The 18,640-nt window shown below is 41.9% G+C and overlaps 1 protein-coding gene and 1 long non-coding RNA gene across 11 annotated transcripts in view; one reads left to right on the top strand and one right to left on the bottom strand.

The window, feature by feature from the left end:
- Positions 1 to 1,637: 1,637 nt before the first annotated feature.
- Positions 1,638 to 18,640, top strand: part of LOC123618482 (uncharacterized) — a 30,533-nt gene continuing 13,530 nt past the window's right edge. Inside the window, exons 1-2 of one of the 2 annotated variants that reach the window (XR_012507037.1) lie at positions 1,638 to 9,471; positions 9,608 to 9,713. This is a non-coding gene — a long non-coding RNA (uncharacterized LOC123618482). Of the gene's footprint in view, positions 9,714 to 18,640 lie in introns of both variants that reach the window. The other variant, XR_012507036.1, reaches the window with a different exon arrangement.
- Positions 11,506 to 18,640, bottom strand: part of RAPGEF4 (Rap guanine nucleotide exchange factor 4) — a 273,427-nt gene continuing 266,292 nt past the window's right edge. For all 9 annotated transcript variants that reach the window (XM_010960700.3, XM_045520925.2, XM_045520926.2 and 6 more), the window contains 2 exons: positions 15,794 to 15,848; positions 11,506 to 12,884 (listed from right to left, as the gene is read on the bottom strand). In XM_010960700.3, coding sequence (XP_010959002.2) covers positions 12,757 to 12,884; positions 15,794 to 15,848 — 183 coding nt within the window. In that variant the 3' untranslated portion in view covers positions 11,506 to 12,756. The remainder of the gene's footprint in view (positions 12,885 to 15,793; positions 15,849 to 18,640) is intronic.

Raw genomic sequence — 18,640 nt, 5'->3', positions numbered from 1 at the left:
TAAATAAACCAACCTAATTACCTCCCCCCAAAATTGAAAGCAAACCAAATAACTTTAAAAAAATGAAACAGTGTAGGGTTCTGGAAAGAAATCCACTTCTCCATCTCTTCTACAAAATACTCAGTAAATCTACATGCTTCAATAATACTCTGATTTCAGTGGAGTCCATTTTTAATGAAATAAAACATGGTGAACAACATGAAAACACATATGGGCTAACCAGACACTCAACTTTAGGGAGAAAACACATCAAATACAACAGAAGTCCTTTCCTGAATATGAGAGGATTCTTTATGGTGAAGGCATAAATACTTTGGCAAAATTGATCTCATGCTTTGGTGCTAAACTTTCTTCCATTATCTTTAGTTTTTTCCCTCTTGGGCACAAAAAGAGAGGCAGACAGTGTAGCCTCGTAGTTAACAGCATATGCTTTGGAATCAGATTCACTTGGTTTGAAACCCCAACTCTGCCAAAATCGAAGCCTGTAACTTTAGGCGAGATACTTAATTTTGCTCAGTGTTTCCTCATCAGTAAATAGAAACGATTCCTTGCTTAGGTATTTAGAATAAAATACTGCATGTATGTATCTGGCACATAGTAGGTGTTCAATAAATAGCAGGGGAACTAACAGGCAAAAAGGATTGATTATTGAACCAATATATCCCAGAAAATTCTCTTCCAAAGTCAACACTCAGAAAACTTTGTATTCAAACTCCTTTGAGTTGATTAGTACTCCTTAGTGACCTTGCTTTTCTTCTCATTTTAAATAGAAGTACAGAATTTCCTCTTATTTCTCTAGCGATCATCTTTTCTTGAAGCTCAAAAGATTTCCATGCCCCGTGTTATAGATTCCATTCAGTTGCCCCAAAGCTGTTTTTTCCCCTGATGCATAAGTGAACTCTGCACATTAGGCCAATAATATGACTGCAGGTCTCAGTTATTTCCATAGCCCACTTACCCCACAACTGTTTCCTGTTGACTTAATGTTATTAATTTGCTTGTGTTGTTATTGACTATAAAATCTTAATTAAAATGACCCAGCATTACCTGGCTCACGTAGAGTGCCACAACCAGTCGTCCCTAATTTAATGTACACTTTGGCCCATACCTCCAATTTCATTTCTGAAGCTAGAAATATGAATGGATTTTATAATGGCTCGTGAACATCAGGTGAGAGAACAATGAACGAAGAGTCACTTTCTTAGGAGGAATAGCATTGAGTGAGTGTTTCTGGACTGTTATGGACTGAACACGTAAATGAACACCTCGCTCAGGCTAAAATCGAACTTCTAGTGTGATCTATGTTTGTATGACTTGTGTTACACTTTGGGTTTGTTTCTGATCTTCTCTTGCATTTATGAACATTTTAGCTGCCGATGAAAAGCATGAGGGTTTTCTTCTGTTTTTCGCCTCTCCCCTCTTTCAATCAATAATTAGAAATGTTTTCTGTTCCTAGCAAATAACTTTTCAGTTAGGTCCAGACAGGATGATGATCTCCTGTCCCAGTTAGTGCAGTACAAACTTTGCAGAATCGATGGAACCCCAATTTGGAGTGCAAAGGACAAACATCAGACAGTCCTCCCAAACTGCTCCACCGTCCCACGTCAAGTCCAGTGACTCAGAACACCCATGTAAGTTTCTCTCCTTTCCCATCCTTTCATGAGTGGTTTGGCTGAAGACTGTCCAGCGTCCTTGAATGTTCTAAAGTACTCTTTACGGTGGCTTCTCATTTTAGCAGAGAGGCAGAAAAGGCATTAATGTTTTTTGAGCGCCCGGTACTCAGCAGGCTAGGCACTTTATACACCTTGACTCATTTAATCCTCACCACAGCCCGTTTGTGAGGGAGGCACTATAATTCCCATCAGCAGATGTGCAAATGGAAGCTCAGAGAAGATACACTGGCCAGTGTTCCCAGGTGAGGGCTGCCGCATACAGTGGTGAACGTGGTGGGAGCTCCCCAGTGGGGCAGTGCAAGTCAGAAAGAAGGGATGCCTTTTTCCCCATCACACAGGAAGGTGCTGTATAGATTGGAGGTGGCCCTGACTGAGTCAAACCCTGTTTTTAAAGTATTCTATGTTCCTTCCCCCAAAGCTACTAAGCTGACCCCAGAGAAGCACTTTAAACACCTGACAGCACCAGGGCCTGAGACAGTCTCCCCAAACAAGAGCAGCACAACTTCCAGCCACTCACACAATGCACTACCCTGACTCTAGCAGATGATTGGCAAAAAAGGGAGCAACTTTCCTTTCCCCGTATCCACAACCTTGGTGATGGGACTTTGCCGCTCTGCACGTGAAGAGACAGAAATATTTCTCCACTCTTTGAATCTTGGCTGGCCTCTTGACTCACTCTGGCCAGCAGAGTGCTGTGGAGGTGATGGTGTGTCCATTCTGAGCCCAGGACTCAAGAGTTCTTGCTCATCCTCTTGCTCCCTGGGAACCCTTCTCAGCTGACATGTGAATAAGCCCAGGCTACCTTGCTAGAGGATAAGAGCCATGGGGAGCAGAGATGAACCACTCCATCTAAGGCCATCCTATACCAGCTGATGGCAGGTGCATGACTGAGCTCAGCCCTGATCCACCAGGTTGGCCCAGATTGGCAGAACTGCCTAGTTGACCCATAGACCCCTTGTTTTTTAACCACTTTGGAGTGGTTTGTTACACAGTGTGATAGTTAATTTTATGTGTCTACTTGGAGGATGTTTTTGGATGAGATTAACATTTAAATCAGTGAACTTTAAGTAATCAGGTTGTCCTTCATGAGTGGGTGGGCCTCATCCAATCAGTGGAAGACCTGAATGAAACAAAAAGACTGGCCTCCTGCATTTGCTAAATGGCAGTTTCTGCATCATCTGCCACTATCAGAAATGAGGGAGAAAGTTCAGGCTGTTAACAGTTCCAGGCAGTATTTAAATACAGTTACTTGGGCAGAATGTATACTCTCCCCCTGTTCTCTTGCTTTGTTCTGGGCAAGTTTTAAGGGGAAAGTTTGTGCTGCTGTTAGCACAACTGCTGTATCCATTGAGGCACTGGTGTCATGCCAGCCAGGTGCAAAGGCAGCTTAGCCGCTGAGGAACTGAATGTTCTGAGGACATTCTAGACCACAGCTTAGTTCCTTGTTCAAGCTCATTTGTTTTTGCTTTTTTGTTGAATGATTCCAATCATAAATAAAGCTTTTAATAATTTTGTGGGGAAAAGAAGATTGGCCTCCTCAAGGAATGGGGTATTCCCCAGCAGACTGATTTGGACTTTATCTGCATTATTGGCTCTCCTGTGTCTCCAACCTACTGGCCCACACTGCAGATTTTGGACTCTCCAGCTTCCATATTGTATGAGCCAATTCCTCATAATAGATGTATACTGTAATACACATTCTATTGGTGCTGCTTTTCTGGAGAACCCTGTCAGACAGACACAAGAACTGGTACACTTGCTGATGTAGCTTACTTTCCCATGGAACCACCTCTTTCCTCATCCTTCTAAATATGCTGCATCTTGGCTGGTACAGAACCTGTCTCCCCCCAGAGATGCTGTGTCTCCTCATCCTGAGCCCTTCTTCCTTCTGGGGGGACTGAACCATCCATGCAACTCCATTCCTTCCAGGTCCCTGTTACTATCAAGCTAGAGACTCTTGCCATCTGCCTATGACTAAGGGAGCAGATGGAGACCTCCTAAGGGTCTTCCGGTCCTGTTCTCAGATGCTGCAAAAACCTAGTCTGAAAAATGTTATGCCAGCCCTTGCTCCAATTATTTTCTTGTGTTGATCCTGCTGTTGTAGAATTGCACATTTCTGGACTCTCCCTGCCAAGGAAGAGTCTGAACCCTCCCTACAGGTGCTGAATGGAGAGCAGACTTGCAGAATCGGGCAGTGCTCACATGCCCTGGCCCCAGCCTCCCTCTCTTACCTAAGCCTGGAGGTACGCCCATGCCAGTCAAGATCCACAAGCTCCCAGGGCCTTGTGCTCACTTCCTTTTATAGCAAGGCTTTGGTACCAATCTTGCCAAATTTAAATTGCCAAGAACAAAGATCTTGACTTCCTGTAATGTCAACCTTGACTTTCCCTAGCTGCCGGACAAGCACGTGCAAAGGAGCTGAAGCAAGGCAGGCATTTTCCCCCTTCCCACGCTCTTATTCTCTTGGGGTTAGTGACATTTCCTCCAGTCCTCTCATCCTTACGTGTCAAGAAGCAGGCAACAGCATCTGATAAATCAACTAACAGGGCAACAAGGACAGGCCAAGGTTCTGGGGCTGTGACTGCCTTTGGGCCATCATGGCTTAAAGGACGGCACGGTGACAAATGGAGGCTTCCTGCTCCATGCTTAGGCACTGACGTACTGAGCCCTAGGTCCTCTTGCCATTGCTTTTCTCAGCAGCCACGCCATACATTGTCCGCCTCCATCTCTACAATGACAGAAAAGCATCGGTTATGTAAAGTGTAGCTCATGACATGGTGCAGCAACTGTGGAAGACAGTATGACAGTTCCTCAAAACGTTGCACCTAGAATTACCGCACATTTCAGCAGTTCCACGTGTAGATACATAACCAAAGAATTGAAAGCTAGGACTTGACAGATATTTGTGCACCCACGTTCACAGCAGCACTATTCACAATGCCAAAAGGTGGACACGAATCAAATGTCTGTTGATGAACAGATAAACAAAATATGTATACACAAAATGCAATATTTTTTAGCCTTAAAAAGGAAGAAGATTCTGGTACATGCTACAACACGGATAAACCTTGAAAACATTATGCTAAGTGAAACAAGCCAGACACAAAAGGACAGCTATTTTATTTTATTTTATTTATTGAAATATAGTTGATTTACAATGTTGTGTTAGTTTCTGGTGTACAGCAAAGTATACCAGAAGACTTTTTTTTTTCTTTCTCAGATTCTATCTATTATAGTTTATTACAAGATATTGCATATAGTTCCCTGTGCTGTACAGTAGGACCTTGTTGTTTATTTTATATATAGTAGTTGGTATCTGCTAATCCCAAGCTCCTAATTTTTGCCTCCTCTCCTTTTCTCTTTGGTAACTATGTCTGCCTTCCGTTTCTGTGAGTCTGTTTCTGTTTTGTAAATAAGTTCATTTGCCTCGTTTTTTTTAGATTCCACATATAAGTAATATCATATGATATTTTGCCTTTCTTTGTCTGACTTACTTCCCTTAGTGTGATAATCTCTAGGTCCATCCAGGTTGCTGCAAATGGCATTATTTTATTCTTTTTATGGCTGAGTAGTATTCTATTATACATATATATACCACATCTTCCTTTATTCAATCATCTGTTGATGGACATTTAGGTTGTTTCCATGCCTTGGCTATTGTAAACGGTGCTGCTGTGAACATTGGGGTACGTGTGTCTTTTGAATTAGAGTTTTCTCTGGATATACGCCCAGGAGTAGGATTGCTGGGTCATATGGTAACTCTATTTTTAATTTGCAAAGGAAACTCCATACTGTTTTCCATAGTGGCTGCACTAATTTACATTCCCACCAACAGTGTAGGAGGACTCCCTTTTCTCCAGCATTTATTATTTGTATACTTTTTGATGACAGCCATTCTGACTGTTGTGTGGTGGTTCCTCATTGTAGTTTTGATTTGCATTTCTCTGATAATTAGTGATTTCCACTACTCTGTCCTCCAGCTCACTGATCCATTCTTCTGTATCATCCAGTGTACTGTTGATTCCTTCTAGTGTATTTTTCATTTCAGTTATTGTATTCTTCATCTCTTTTTGGTTATATTTTATATCTTCTAACTCTTTGTTAAAAACTTCTCACTCTGAGCATCCGTTCTCCTCCTGAGTTCTTTGATCATCTTAACGATCATTGCTCTGAACTTCTTCTGGGGCAGATTGCCCGTCTCCACTTCACTCAGTTCTTCTTCCAGGGTTTCATCTCATTCCTTCGTCTGGAACATATTCCTCTGTCACCTCATTTTGTCTAAGCTGCTACCTGTGTTTTTATGTCTGTGGTAGGTTAGTTACAATTCTCGACCTTGGAGAAGTGGCCTTCTCCCTCTGTAGGAGAAGTCCTGTGCGCCCCAGCAGTGCACTCCCCTCTCGTCACCCAAGCTACACGCTCTAGGGCTTCCCCTAAGATGCTGCATGGGCACGTCTGTTGTGGTGGGCTGACTGTGTGGGTGGCCGGGTAGGCTTGGCTGGCCTTGTCTGGTTGGTCGCCAGGCCCTGCCTTGTGCGGGTGCTGTTGTCTGCTGTCAAGCGGTGCCTGGACATGAGGTGGCTGGTTGCAGAACCCTAGGGGGTCAGGGGCTAGTGCTGGCTCACTGGTGGGCAGAGTCAGGGTCCTGAAGACTCTGGGCTGTTGCCAGTCCACTGGCAGAGTAGGCCGGATCCTGGGGTGAGTGCCAGGCTACTGGAAGGAAGAGCTCGTTTCTGGAATGTGTCTGCAGGGCCCAGGGATCCCAGAACTTATTTCAGGTTGTTGGCCGGGGAAGGCCCAATTCCTAGTGCAGTTAAGTGTGGGGTCTGGGGTGTCCTGAAGGCTGTGTTGGCCTGCTAGTGGGCAGGGGCAGGGCCCAGCCGGTCCCAGGGTAGGGTCTGGCCGGCACTGCGATATCATAGTTTTCTTGCTTCTGGTGTCTTCCTCCTGGTGGGTGAGGCTGGGCTAGAGGCTTGTGCAGGCTTCCTGGCAGGAGGGGCCAGTGCCTGCCCGCTGGTAGATGGAGCTGGGTTTTGGCCCCCAGATGGACAGGGCTGTGTTGAAGGGCCTGTCTAGAGGCAGCTACGGGCTCAAGTTGTTAGGCAGCCTGCCTGCTGATGGGTGGGGCTCTGTCCTTGCCCAGTTGGTTGTTTGGCCTGAGGCCTCCTAACACTGAAGCCTATAGGCTGTGAGGTGGAGCCAGGTCCCAGGGCCAACGATACACTGTGTCAGCCACCAGGAGTGTTCACAAGGCTGAATTTCCCCCAATATGTCCACCACCAGTATCCATGTCCCCTAGGTGAGCTGCAGCCACCCCCAGCCTCCCCAGGAGAGTCTCCAAGACCAACAAGTGGGTCTAGCCAGGCTTCTATCAAATGACTGCTTTTACCCTGGATCCTGGTGCAGATGAGGTTTTGTGCGCACACTTTGAGAGTGAAGTCTGTTTCCCCCAGTCCTGTGGGGCTCCTGCAGTAAAGCTCTGCTGGCCTTCAAAGCCAAATCCTCTGTGGCCTCATCTTCCTGGTGCTGGACCCCCAGGATGGGGAGCCTGACGTGGGGCTCAGAACTCTCACTCCTGTGACAGAACCTCTGCAATATATTCTCCAGTTGGTGGGTCGCCCACGCTGGTGGTATGGGATTTGGTTATATCATGAGTCCTACCCTAGCCCCTCCTACCTTTCTCCTTGTGGTTCCTTCTTTATGTCTTTAGTTGTAGAAGATATTTTCTAGTAGGTTCCAGTCTTTTTCATAAGTGGTTGTTTGGCAGATAGTTGCAATTTTGGTGAGTTCATGAGAGGAAGTGAGCTCAGGGGCTTTCTACTCTGCCATCTCGGCCACTCTCCCCGGTCTTTTGTATTATGCTTGAGTTCTCTTTTTGGTTTTTTTGAATCTACTGTATGTTATTGATTTGTGGTTACCCTGGTTTTCAAGTATCTAAACTCACTACTATATCTACTTGCTTTCAACTGGTTGTCAGAAAAGATCAAACACACTCTAAAACAATTTACATTTCCTTACTCCTATCCCCACATTTTATGATTCTGATGTCCACTTTTACATCTTCATGTTTATCTTTTTCCTGTTCATTGTAGTTATAATTTCACAACATTTCTTTGATTTTTAAAAAAATCTATATACTGGCTTATTTAAGTGATTTACTTTCCTATGATTTTCTCTATCCTATAGATTCTTGCTTCTTTTCTATTTAGAGAAGACCTTTCCATATTTCTTTTAGGATAGGTCTAGCATTCCTGTGTTCTTTTAGTTCTTGCTTATCTGAGAAATTCTTTTTCTCTCCTTCTATTCTAATATCTAAAGTTATCTAAATGATAACCTTGCTGGGTTATCCCAGCATCCTAGGTTGCAAGTTTTTGCCTTTCAGGACTTTGAATATATCTTGCCATTCCCTTCTGGCCTGAAACATTTATGTAGAGAAATCAGCTGATAGCCTTATGGGGGTTCCCTTGCAACTAACTCCTTGTTTTTCTCTTGCTGCCTTTAGAGTTCTCTCTTTATCTTTAACTTCTGCCATCGCAACAATAATGTTAGACTCACACAGGCTACACATGGATGCTCCCACATAAAAACAGCCCTTCAGAACCACAGTAGATGACTGTTTCTCCTAAACTCATACAGAAGAAGCAGAGGAACCACTCCCAATTTAAAGAACAAGAGCATTCCCCTGAAAGAACAAATAATGAAACAGTCCTCTCCAGTCTACTAGACCCAAGTTCAGAAAGGAGGTAATAAAAATACTGAAGGAATGAAGAAAAGCTATCGATAGAAATGCAGATCACTGTAACAAGGAACTAGAAACTAGAAAGAAGAGCCAATCAAAACTGGAAAACCAAGCTAAAGGCAATAAATAGCAAACCGGATAATGCAGAAGGACGAATTAGTGATCTAGAAGATACAATAATGAAAATCACCCAATCAGAAAGGCAGACAGAAAGACAAGTGAAAAAAAAAATGAAAGCAACATTAGAGACCTATGGGATAATATGAAGCTTGCCAATCTACACATAATAGGTTGTCTTCCACAGTGAGGTCACATAAAGCGGTGGCCCTGCTTCATAAGGGCTGCTGTTAGAAAAGCCACCCCCTGCCTTGAGCACTTGAGTGGTTTCTTACTGCTCTGGGGTAAAAGATGAAGCTCCTTTAAAAAGCCTTACAAGGCTTCGCACATCCTGAGCCTGTCTTAGATCTCCAGCACATCTGGGAGCACACTCACTCTTACTCTTTCTGCTCTGCCACAGTGAGTTTTCCACCTTCCGTCCTTCATGTCACCAAGGTTGTTAACTCCTTAGAACATGTTCTCTCTCTCTGCTTAGTTAGCATTTTCTTCCTTCAGAGTTCAGGCCAACTGTCCTCCCCACAGCAGTACTTCCTCAGCTTGGCTCAGGTTAGACACCCTTACATGTGCTGGAACCCCCCATATCCTTCCTTTAAGCGTTTGTGTATCTGTTTATTTCTTTACTCTTCTGTCTCCCCTACTAGGCGACAGGCTCTAGGAGAACAGGGACCCTCTGGTTTTTCTCACATTGAATCCTGGGCTCATAGAGGGCCTGGTACGCATAAGCCCCTCAACCATTACTGGTTACTGAATGAATGACAGAAAGATAATTAACAATATTGAACTAAGCTAAAGGTTTTTCTCCAGCTTATAAGTCACTGATGCCATGACTTGCCCATCTAACATCATCACATTCTTCTCCATGTAGGACAAACAGAAAATTAAGATTATTCCATAGCAAGAGATGTAATACATTTTAGATTGACAGCAAAAGGAAAGCTATTCAAGGTAAGGAGTTCATTTTTACAACACTGCACATTCTATGCTGATTTAAAAAAAAAATTATAAGCACAATTTGAAACCAGAATGACAGTTCTTTTAATTTTCTCATACTGGTAGTCATTGACCTGCATTCATATTTCAGAGGAAATGCCACTGAATTCAGAGAAATCTATTTAACCTGCATGGCATTCAAAAATTGCTGGAAAAGCTTAGCTCCTGTACGCTGTGCCAGTGACCTTGCTAAGCAGGTATGTTAAACACTTAAATGTATAATTTTCTACAGGCGCTTTTGGTAAAAACGTTCTTTCTTCTTTCTCACGTCTTCCAGCAAACCTCATTATCCTTCTTGTGACCCTGTAGGCATCTCATTTTCTTTTGGCTTGTTTGCAAGTTTTAAAATATTAACTGCATCTCCTGCTTCAGGAAGGGCTGCTTGGCTGCTGCTCTCCATTTTCAGTGTGTGAATTCCTTCACTTCACTGTCACTGCTTTGAATAATGGAGTTTAATGCATTTTCAAAGAAGCCTGACATAATTAAAAATCTCTTATCTTTATTAAGAAGAGCAATAGTGATTCTCATTTGGAAGACCAAGGGGAATATACATGGGAGAATATGTATTAATTCTCAATAATGTGAAAAACAAGGTCATAAGGTGTCGGTCACCATGGAACTGGGGGGAAGGGAGCTGTCATGTAGGATACCAGCTTTTAAGTAAGGCAGGAATAAACAAGAGCAAGGATGCCCAGGGGACAGGCTATCAGCTTCATTTGTCAGCTTTTAAAATAATCTAGGAAAGGAAAACTAACGGTGGAAAAACCATTATATAGTTATACAAGGAAAACTTGGCAGCTGATACTGAGGTATATGAGGTAGTGAAATGCTGAACAATAAAGACGTCAAGAAATTGTACTCAGTGACTCTTAAAAATTCTCATGTAAATTCTAGGCTTTGTGCTCCACTCTGGATAGGAGGCATAAAACACCACCCCTGCACCTGGGGACTTTAATATATAAATGAACACAGAAAGGCATTTGCCTGCTTGAGAATTTCTCCAAGTGGTCTTCAACTGTGGGATGTTAAAAGAGATTACAGCAATAAATAAAACAATCTTAAAAAAAAAAAAAGGGCAGGGGGAGGGTATAGCTCAAGTGGTAGAGCACATGCTCAGCATGCACGAGGTCCTGGGTTCAATCCCCAGTACTTCCTCCAAAAATAAATAGACCTAATTACCTCTCCCCCCAAAAAATAAATTAAACAAAAAAATCTTTAAAAAAGAGATTATAGCAGGACTTCTCAGAGCCTTTAATGTGTTAATGAATACTGGGAATTATTTCAATGAATGGGGTATATTGTGCAGTGGTGCCCCAATTTTTTGTAGCTATCATCTTGGTTTTGTGTTTGGCTTTGGGATTGTATGTGTGTTCTGGGAGGAACAGCTTGTGAACTTGTGAGATTACTGTAGCTTGGAACATACCCTGGAAAATGCTGACATTAAAAAACAGACATGTGTCTGGAAATAGTTTTGGAAGTCTCCTCATCAACTAGTAGATCAAGTGCTTAAATCACTGAGAAATGGTATAGGACCCATAACAGGCAGCTCTAAAATACTCTTCATAGCAGCAAAATTCCTAATAGCTGAAAAGTAACAACTCAACACGTCCATCAATTGATAAATGGAAACAACATGTGGTAAATCCAGATAACGAAATATTATTCATCCATAAAAAGGAATGTAGTACTGATACCTGACGCAGCATGGATGAACCTTGAAAACATTATGCAAAGTGGAAGGAACCACACACAAAAGGCTCCATATGATATGATTCCATTTATATATAAAATATCCGGAATAGATAAATCCACAGAGACAGAAGGCAGATTAGTGGTTTCTAGGGACTGGCGGGAGAGGAAAATGAGGACTGACTGCTAATGTGAATAAGGTTTAAGGGATAAGGAGAAGGTTCTGTATTTAAATAGTGATGATGGTGGAACAACCTTGTAAATATACTAAAACCCACTGAATTGTACACTTTAAAATGGTGACTTTTACAGTGTGTGAATTTTATTTCAATTCAAAAAAATCCAGGACCCCACCATACCAAATGGTTCTCCCTCCCATTTTATAGGAATTGAGAACAACACACTTTTTCTTGTCAACAGTTATATTTAGTGAAGATACTAGCTGTTATTTACAGAAGATATACATACATACAATTCCTACACATTAAATGTTGCCTAATTGTGAAAACAGGAAAAAATGTACTCCAAAATTACATACTAAATAAAATAAATAAGAAATAATCATTTGGCACAATATCTATTATGTAGCAAATAAATAACTCTATACCATTGATTGAATGAATTATTTACAATCTATTCAAAGTGCAAAACAATTGCTGAAAATTAAGATATTTGTAATAACATTTAAGTCCAGAAAATACGTGTGTTTTTTTTTTAGTCAGTAACAATAATTAGCCAATAGGAAAGGTTGTTAGCCCAGGAAAATATTTTAATTTTGAAAAATGTTTTGTGCATATTGTGCTCTTTTGAAATGTCATTTTCTCTTAATGCTGGCAATTTTAAGAACCTTGGAGTTTCTTGGTGGAATTCTTATGTATGTAATCCTGATTTGTAAATTTAAAAAAGTTACATTGTAAACATAAATATTATTCTATATGTCATTCAGAAATTACAGACTAGTCCTCCCTAAATTACATAAATAGCCATAATGTTTTACAGTAATGTGGTCAGGTACAATTCCATCAGAGGTAAGACTATGGAGATGGAAGAATGTAGCCTCTAATTTGGATTTACACAGATTCCTCAACACCTTCCAAAACCCCCATGCTCAGATCAAGATGCTGAGTTAAAGATTATGAAAGTTTACGACCACCAATGATGTATCCAAATAAATGCCACCGGTAGTACATCTCACCCTGTAAACACTCCTAGGAGAAAACGTTAGGAGCCTGATACTTGACAACAATATTTCTACCAAACTCTCCATGTTGGTCTTATTTTATGTTTTAGCAAAGAAGATGGCACAACTGGAAATAAAATCAGGTGACTACAAACTGGGGATTCCTAAGCTAGGTTGTGCAAGCTTTATGCAAATCAAAGAATTTCTTCTCATGATGCTGGTAAGCTGAATGCAGCCCTGAGGTGGCTCAGGATGTGTTTCTGCTTGTTTTACAGAATTCTCTAGTGACAGTGCAGTCAGTAGTAGCATAAATGGCATTTTTGAAAGATTGTGGACTGGAGGCAAACCATTGTTCTGGGCACTTTAAATGTCTACGGTCGACGAGGCTCTAATCTGTGTGACATCTGTGATAAAGTTCTCTGGTTGTCAATCACATTTAATTGCCGTACATAACTCCGGACATCCTGATGGTTTTTATTAGCTTGAGCTGCATCAGGATCTGTTGGAAGAGAAAACAGCAGAACTGGCATTGCGTAATATATGCATAGAAGATACAGCTTTATTTTCTCCAGCTTCTTACATTTATCATGGATTCCTGGGTTCCATCAAGACCTTTCAACACACCATATTCACTGAAATGTTTCCACTTGGATGTTCCACCTCTTCCCTCCCACCCTCTTCTTCCCTGGAATCACCTATTTTGATCATTTTCCTTTGCCTTGCATATTGTAAAATAAAAGGGCACCAATAAAAGTGAAAGCATCGCTTGACAGCCCCTGGTTATACGTTAAAACTGTTTCCCCTCGCCATCCCACCTGGGTCTCACTCTGATCTCTGCTCCCTTTGATCCAGGTGAGAACTAATGGCAAAAAGACATAGTTTTCATTAGCTCCTAATAAAAGCACATAACACCTGGGCTGAACTAACGTGAGCCAGTGAGACTAGCGAGTCCACCTCCCCTTGTTACTTGCATACAATTTACAGCATTACTGCACAGATTGTGTGTTCTTAGACTGTCCGTATTAAGGGGAAAAAAATCAACCCATGGGCTGAAGTCATGACTTCTGCCAGGCCTGTGATTCTGTGATGCTATTTGTTCTGAAATCCCAATTACCATTCTATTCTCATCCACTCCCCAAAGCATGTGAGCAACAGAGCTTTTCGAAGTTAACCCATTTCCCTAAAACCAGGCTGAAAGAAGAATCAGTTGCCCAGATCCCTACAGCGGGAACAGACATAAATGAGGAGGGCTGTTTGATACTGGTGAACGGGACACACAGTTTCCTTCAGAAATGATGACTCAGCAGCTGCCCGCTGATGCCAGGGTGGGAATCTGCACCCTGAGTTGCCGGACCTTCCTATTTTTCTAGAGAAATGAGAAATCTGGATTTCCTCCCTGGGAATTCTTCCATTTTTAAAATGGTGACATTATTTCAAAATAAAAGGGGAAAGAAAAAAGCTCTGTTTAGACCCAACACCCCTGCCATGGTCCATGGGCTGCCTCTGCCCCGAGGATCACCAGTGTGGGACTCTTGTCTCGTGGGACACTGGGAGTGGCCGAGCCAGCCTGGACTCTGGACCGGTGTTCTTTCTGCCGCAGCACCGCCTTCTGCAGTCCACACACCACTCCCAGAGACAATTAGAATGCCATCTGCATGAGGCGCGAAGGGGAGCGTGGCAGGTCTGAACACAGCAATGCAGAGAGAAGATACAAAGGCCCCCACTCGCTCTAAGAAGAAACTCATCAGTATAATTATCCCATATAAATAATACCACAGTGTTTAATTTCCCCGCTCGTCACTGGCACTGTACTCTGCATGTACAATATGCTGTAATTACATTGTACAAAGTCCCACAATGTTTATGAATCTATTCCTATAGCTTTATCTATAGATTGTTGACTTCAGAGCTGAGCAGCTGTTGTTTACTGAGCAGTTACTGATAACGTCAACAAATGCAGTGGAGATGTATATACAGATATATAATTTCCCCCCACTTCTCTAGGAGAAGATGTAGGAGAATGTAGGATTTACTTCCAAACAAGCTTATGGAACAAAACATATTCTATCTTTGGTTCTTCTTTGGTTCTTGGACTTCACGGAGAACCTTCTCAAGGCTTTGAACACTCTTAGTTAGGCACATAGTATTTTGCATTTAACTTTAGGAGTTTCCTAGACACCCCCGGCCAAAGGGTTATGGATTCTAATGACAATGCCTTGCTGTAGGCTGGCATCACTTATGTGTTCTCAATTCACTTGTAGAACTGCTTTATGACCATGTCTTCATACATGTAGTAAATTACTAGGTGAAGAGACAGGAGACACTAATTCTGGAAGAAGCTGCATAAGGATTGTTGATGCTGTGCAGCTCTTGTCCTCGTTTTGGAAGGAAGAGGAAGCACAATCATTTGAATCAATTTTTTAAAGATCTACTTGCCCCCCAAGTCAAGACTATTTTTCCTAGAACATTTTAGCAGTTCCGGCATCCTGTGTTAGCAAACCCTTGCTAGGGGCCAGTCCTATGCTAGGAAGAGCAAAGATAGCCCTGATTAATAAAACAAGAACCTTTTAGTCCCTTAGCGCGAGGTTTATTGGAGGGGATGGTACTGGTTAGCCTTGCAGTCATGTCTGTGTCAAATTATCATGTTAAGTTAATGAGCCCAATTACTTCAAGTGCCTCATACAATAAAGGGAGCAAAAACTTTACAGGGGCCACCTTCTCACTCCCAGCCCAGCTTGAGGGAGCCAAAGTACCCCTCCTCCCCCCCAAAGCCCAGCCCAGAGGAGACAGTAGCACCTGCCTGGCATGATGATCTGGTGCTATGATGCAACTTAACTCTTGGCAGTTTAAACTTGCAATTTATTACTTGTGACAGTTTTATAGTAAAGCACTGTGTTATACCAATTACTATGCTATATGTCCAGATTTAAGACGAGCATCTTAATTCACCTAGAAGTACTAGACATATAATACGAATTCCTGCTATAGGATCTTTCACTTACAAGTGTGCTTATATGCACAAATGCATTCTTGAAACACCCTGAGAGACAATAAATATCTTTCTCAGTTTATAAACGACCGAGTGAGTCATCAAGAGTTGACGTGAGTTTCTCACCACAAAGCAGTGAGTCAGAAAGTCAGCTTCGGGCAAGATGTGTTGGCAATCCTGCCTTCACTGTCTCTAGCCGCTCTGGAGAGAGCAAGTTCAGTCCCCATAAGTTCATTCATAAAAGAATGTTCCATTTTACAGCTAGAGAATTTTAAACTCAAGGCCCCTATCCCATGGAATGCGTGGTCCAAAGCAGCTCTGACACAATCAAATACCGCCCAGGCTTCTAGAATGTCTCAGCAGCCTCATTAGAAAGGACTTAATCACCAAGATCCACATTGCAGCAGCATTTAACTTACTGAAGGGCTGGCTCCTGCAGTATCTCACCATCCTGGCAGTATTCGCAATCATGCGCTAAAAAGAATAAAGAAAACAGGAAAACTGAAATGCAGGTTAGCGTAGAATCCAACAAAGAGAATAAACCATTGTTTATTGGCAACACCTGGAACCATGAAAAACAGCCTGTTCTGAGATGTTGATTTTCTAAAGGCAACTGGTTGAGGTATAACATGTTTAGTTACTGGAAAGAGGCAAGCAGTCTGTCGTTCCTGAGACGGTACCTTACTCCTCAGGACTAGTTTTCACCAGCCCCGAGGCCGCTGTGCACTTGTAAGAGAATCTGTTAACTACTGTAGATTTGGAGAAGGGTTAGCTTGTCAAGTTCCTCACAGTGAATATGGCTCAGTAATGAAGTATCTGATTCCACTGCCTGAGCGATCATAGTCAAGATACTCCATCTCCACATTGTTCTATATACTGTGCGTTATGGACCTTCCTCATCTTCCAGCAAAAGTGTGTGTTTTAAGGTGAACCTTAACTATTTGATCGCCTCCCTCCTTCCTTCTTCATCCTTTCTGATTAGAACACTAACATGGGCACATTTTAGAAAATCAGAAAATGTAAAGAACAAAATAAAAATCACATAGAATATCACTTCACAGAGTAACTGCAGTAATATTTTGGTACCTTTCCTTCTAACACTTAAAAAAATAAATACATAAGCATATTTTTCAAAAATGGAAGTCATACAGAACATACATATTTCCGTTTTGATTTGAATCTTTTCTCATGGCACTAAGACTCTTTTCCACACCATTTGCATTTTAAAACCTTTTTAAAGTAAGTAGGTATTCAGTCATACGGATGGATCACAATTTATTTAACCTTTAAAATTTTGTCATTAGGTGATCTTCCTTTCTTTGTAAAGTTTTGGTTGCCATCAAAACTTATGAGGAAACCTTTTGAACTGCACTCAACTTAGTTTAAAAAAAAAAAAAAAAGGAAGGAGGAAAAAAACGACAGACAGAAACATGAGGAGAAACATGAGTGAGACCAAAGCCATTTCTGAGCCACGATGTACATCTCTTGCTCATGGTATTTTAAGGGTAACTGAGACCCAAGTCTGTGTAATGTCACAGGACACTTTTGATCTTGAGGCCCTCCTGCAGAGATGGTGGATTAATTCTCACAATAGCAGAAAACTGGTAAGGCTAGAGCCAACAAAAGAGACTTTGGAATCTCTGAGTGGCTATTTGATTCCAGTCCTGGCTTTCTTCTCTCGTGGACCCTTGGCTTGCCAAAATATAGAAAGCAACTTTGAGAAAGCTGATGGGGTGTTAAAAGATCAACTCATTTGGCAGAAAAAAAAATTTCATAGAGGAGTTGAGGCTTTACAAATATATACAGGTGAAAATTCATAATTCCTCGCTGCATACTACTGCTTCGAGGACTCTGGCAAGCATGAGGTGACATGTGTCCCCACTGGATAATTTCTCACACACAAAGAGGCAATCGGAGAAGTTGGAACTTCACTTTCATAAAGGATCTTGAAAACCAGCACGTCCAGTTGATCAGCATGAGAAATATGTTACGAATAACTCCAAGAAAATGTAACATACAATGTATAATTAGCCTCTGATATATGGAGCCCTGAAATAAACAGTAACTACGATAATTTTCCTGCTAATTTACTTTAAGTTGTTTTTTCACTTCTCCAAAGGCTTTGCATCCAAAGGGCATAAGTATATTCCATGTAGAATTATTGTAATTCTTCAGATATTGAATGGAGTGTAATTACTGAAAACCCTGGTAAATGCTGCCAGTGTGCCCCTCTGAAGAATAATAAAACAATTAGCAGGGGTCAGAAACCTCTTCCTATACCATTTCGTAGGGAGTCATTGTTCCGCTTTTTAGTGTGAAAGCTAAAACATTTCATTCTGACTTGGGTTTTAGACTACTCTTTATAGTTATACTCTGAGGCTTCATAATTTTTAGCTCATTATGTAGTTTCAAATGTGAGAACAATTGTTTAAATCGGTAATTTCCAGCTATGGAGTTCATTCTACCTTTCTAAATCTTTGATTAATTTTAACAATGGTTTTAATTTTGACGTATCCTTTTTAATTGTACTCAAAAACAACTTCCTTTTAACTTTGAAATCCAAATCTGGCTTTGCAGCGAGGTCCATTCTTTTCCTTGGTGATGGCTGCACGATAATGTTGCAACACGTAAACCCTCAGGAACAGCACCTGAACTCCACCAGCCCTGCTGGTCACTGCGGAGTTACAGAAGGCTTTCGCGAGGCCACGGAAGGGTTAACTTGATATTGTAACTCCACCCTCTTTTGCACCCACTGACACCTGCCGTATTTAATATGCTACCAACAGCTACGAGGCACTTTCCTGGGGTTGCCGAAGGACAATTCCGACATTCCCTTCTTCAGTTGCCTCCAGGGGTACAATACCGTTAAAGCCTGCCTAGAAACACAGGCTTGAGTGCATCCAGCAACGGGGAACTCACTGCCTCCAAAAGCAACCCCTTGCATCTTGAGCCTTTCATGACTATTAGAAATTTCTCTATTATTCTGAGTCTAATCCTTCCCCCTTTGCTTTTCACCTGTCGATGCTAGTTCTGAGCTCTGGAGCTATGACAATCACGTTTAGTTCCTCTCAAACAGGACAGTTATTCAAACACTAGAAGATGGCTATCACGGACATCTCTTCACCCACAAGTCTTTTGTGCTTCAGCCTAGATACTCCCACTTCCTTCAGCAACCTCTCTTAAGTTTCGGGTCTGTTCTGGACAGTCCCTTGCACAGTGCCCCACGCTAGGCAAATCACACAGCACAGAAGCAAAACTATTTTCCT

This window comes from Camelus bactrianus, chromosome 5 (genome assembly GCF_048773025.1).
Source record: "Camelus bactrianus isolate YW-2024 breed Bactrian camel chromosome 5, ASM4877302v1, whole genome shotgun sequence".
In the NCBI taxonomy this organism is placed as follows: Eukaryota; Metazoa; Chordata; class Mammalia; order Artiodactyla; family Camelidae; genus Camelus; species Camelus bactrianus.
Note: the sequence above shows the minus strand (reverse complement) of the source record. Positions and strands in the feature narration are given on the sequence as shown.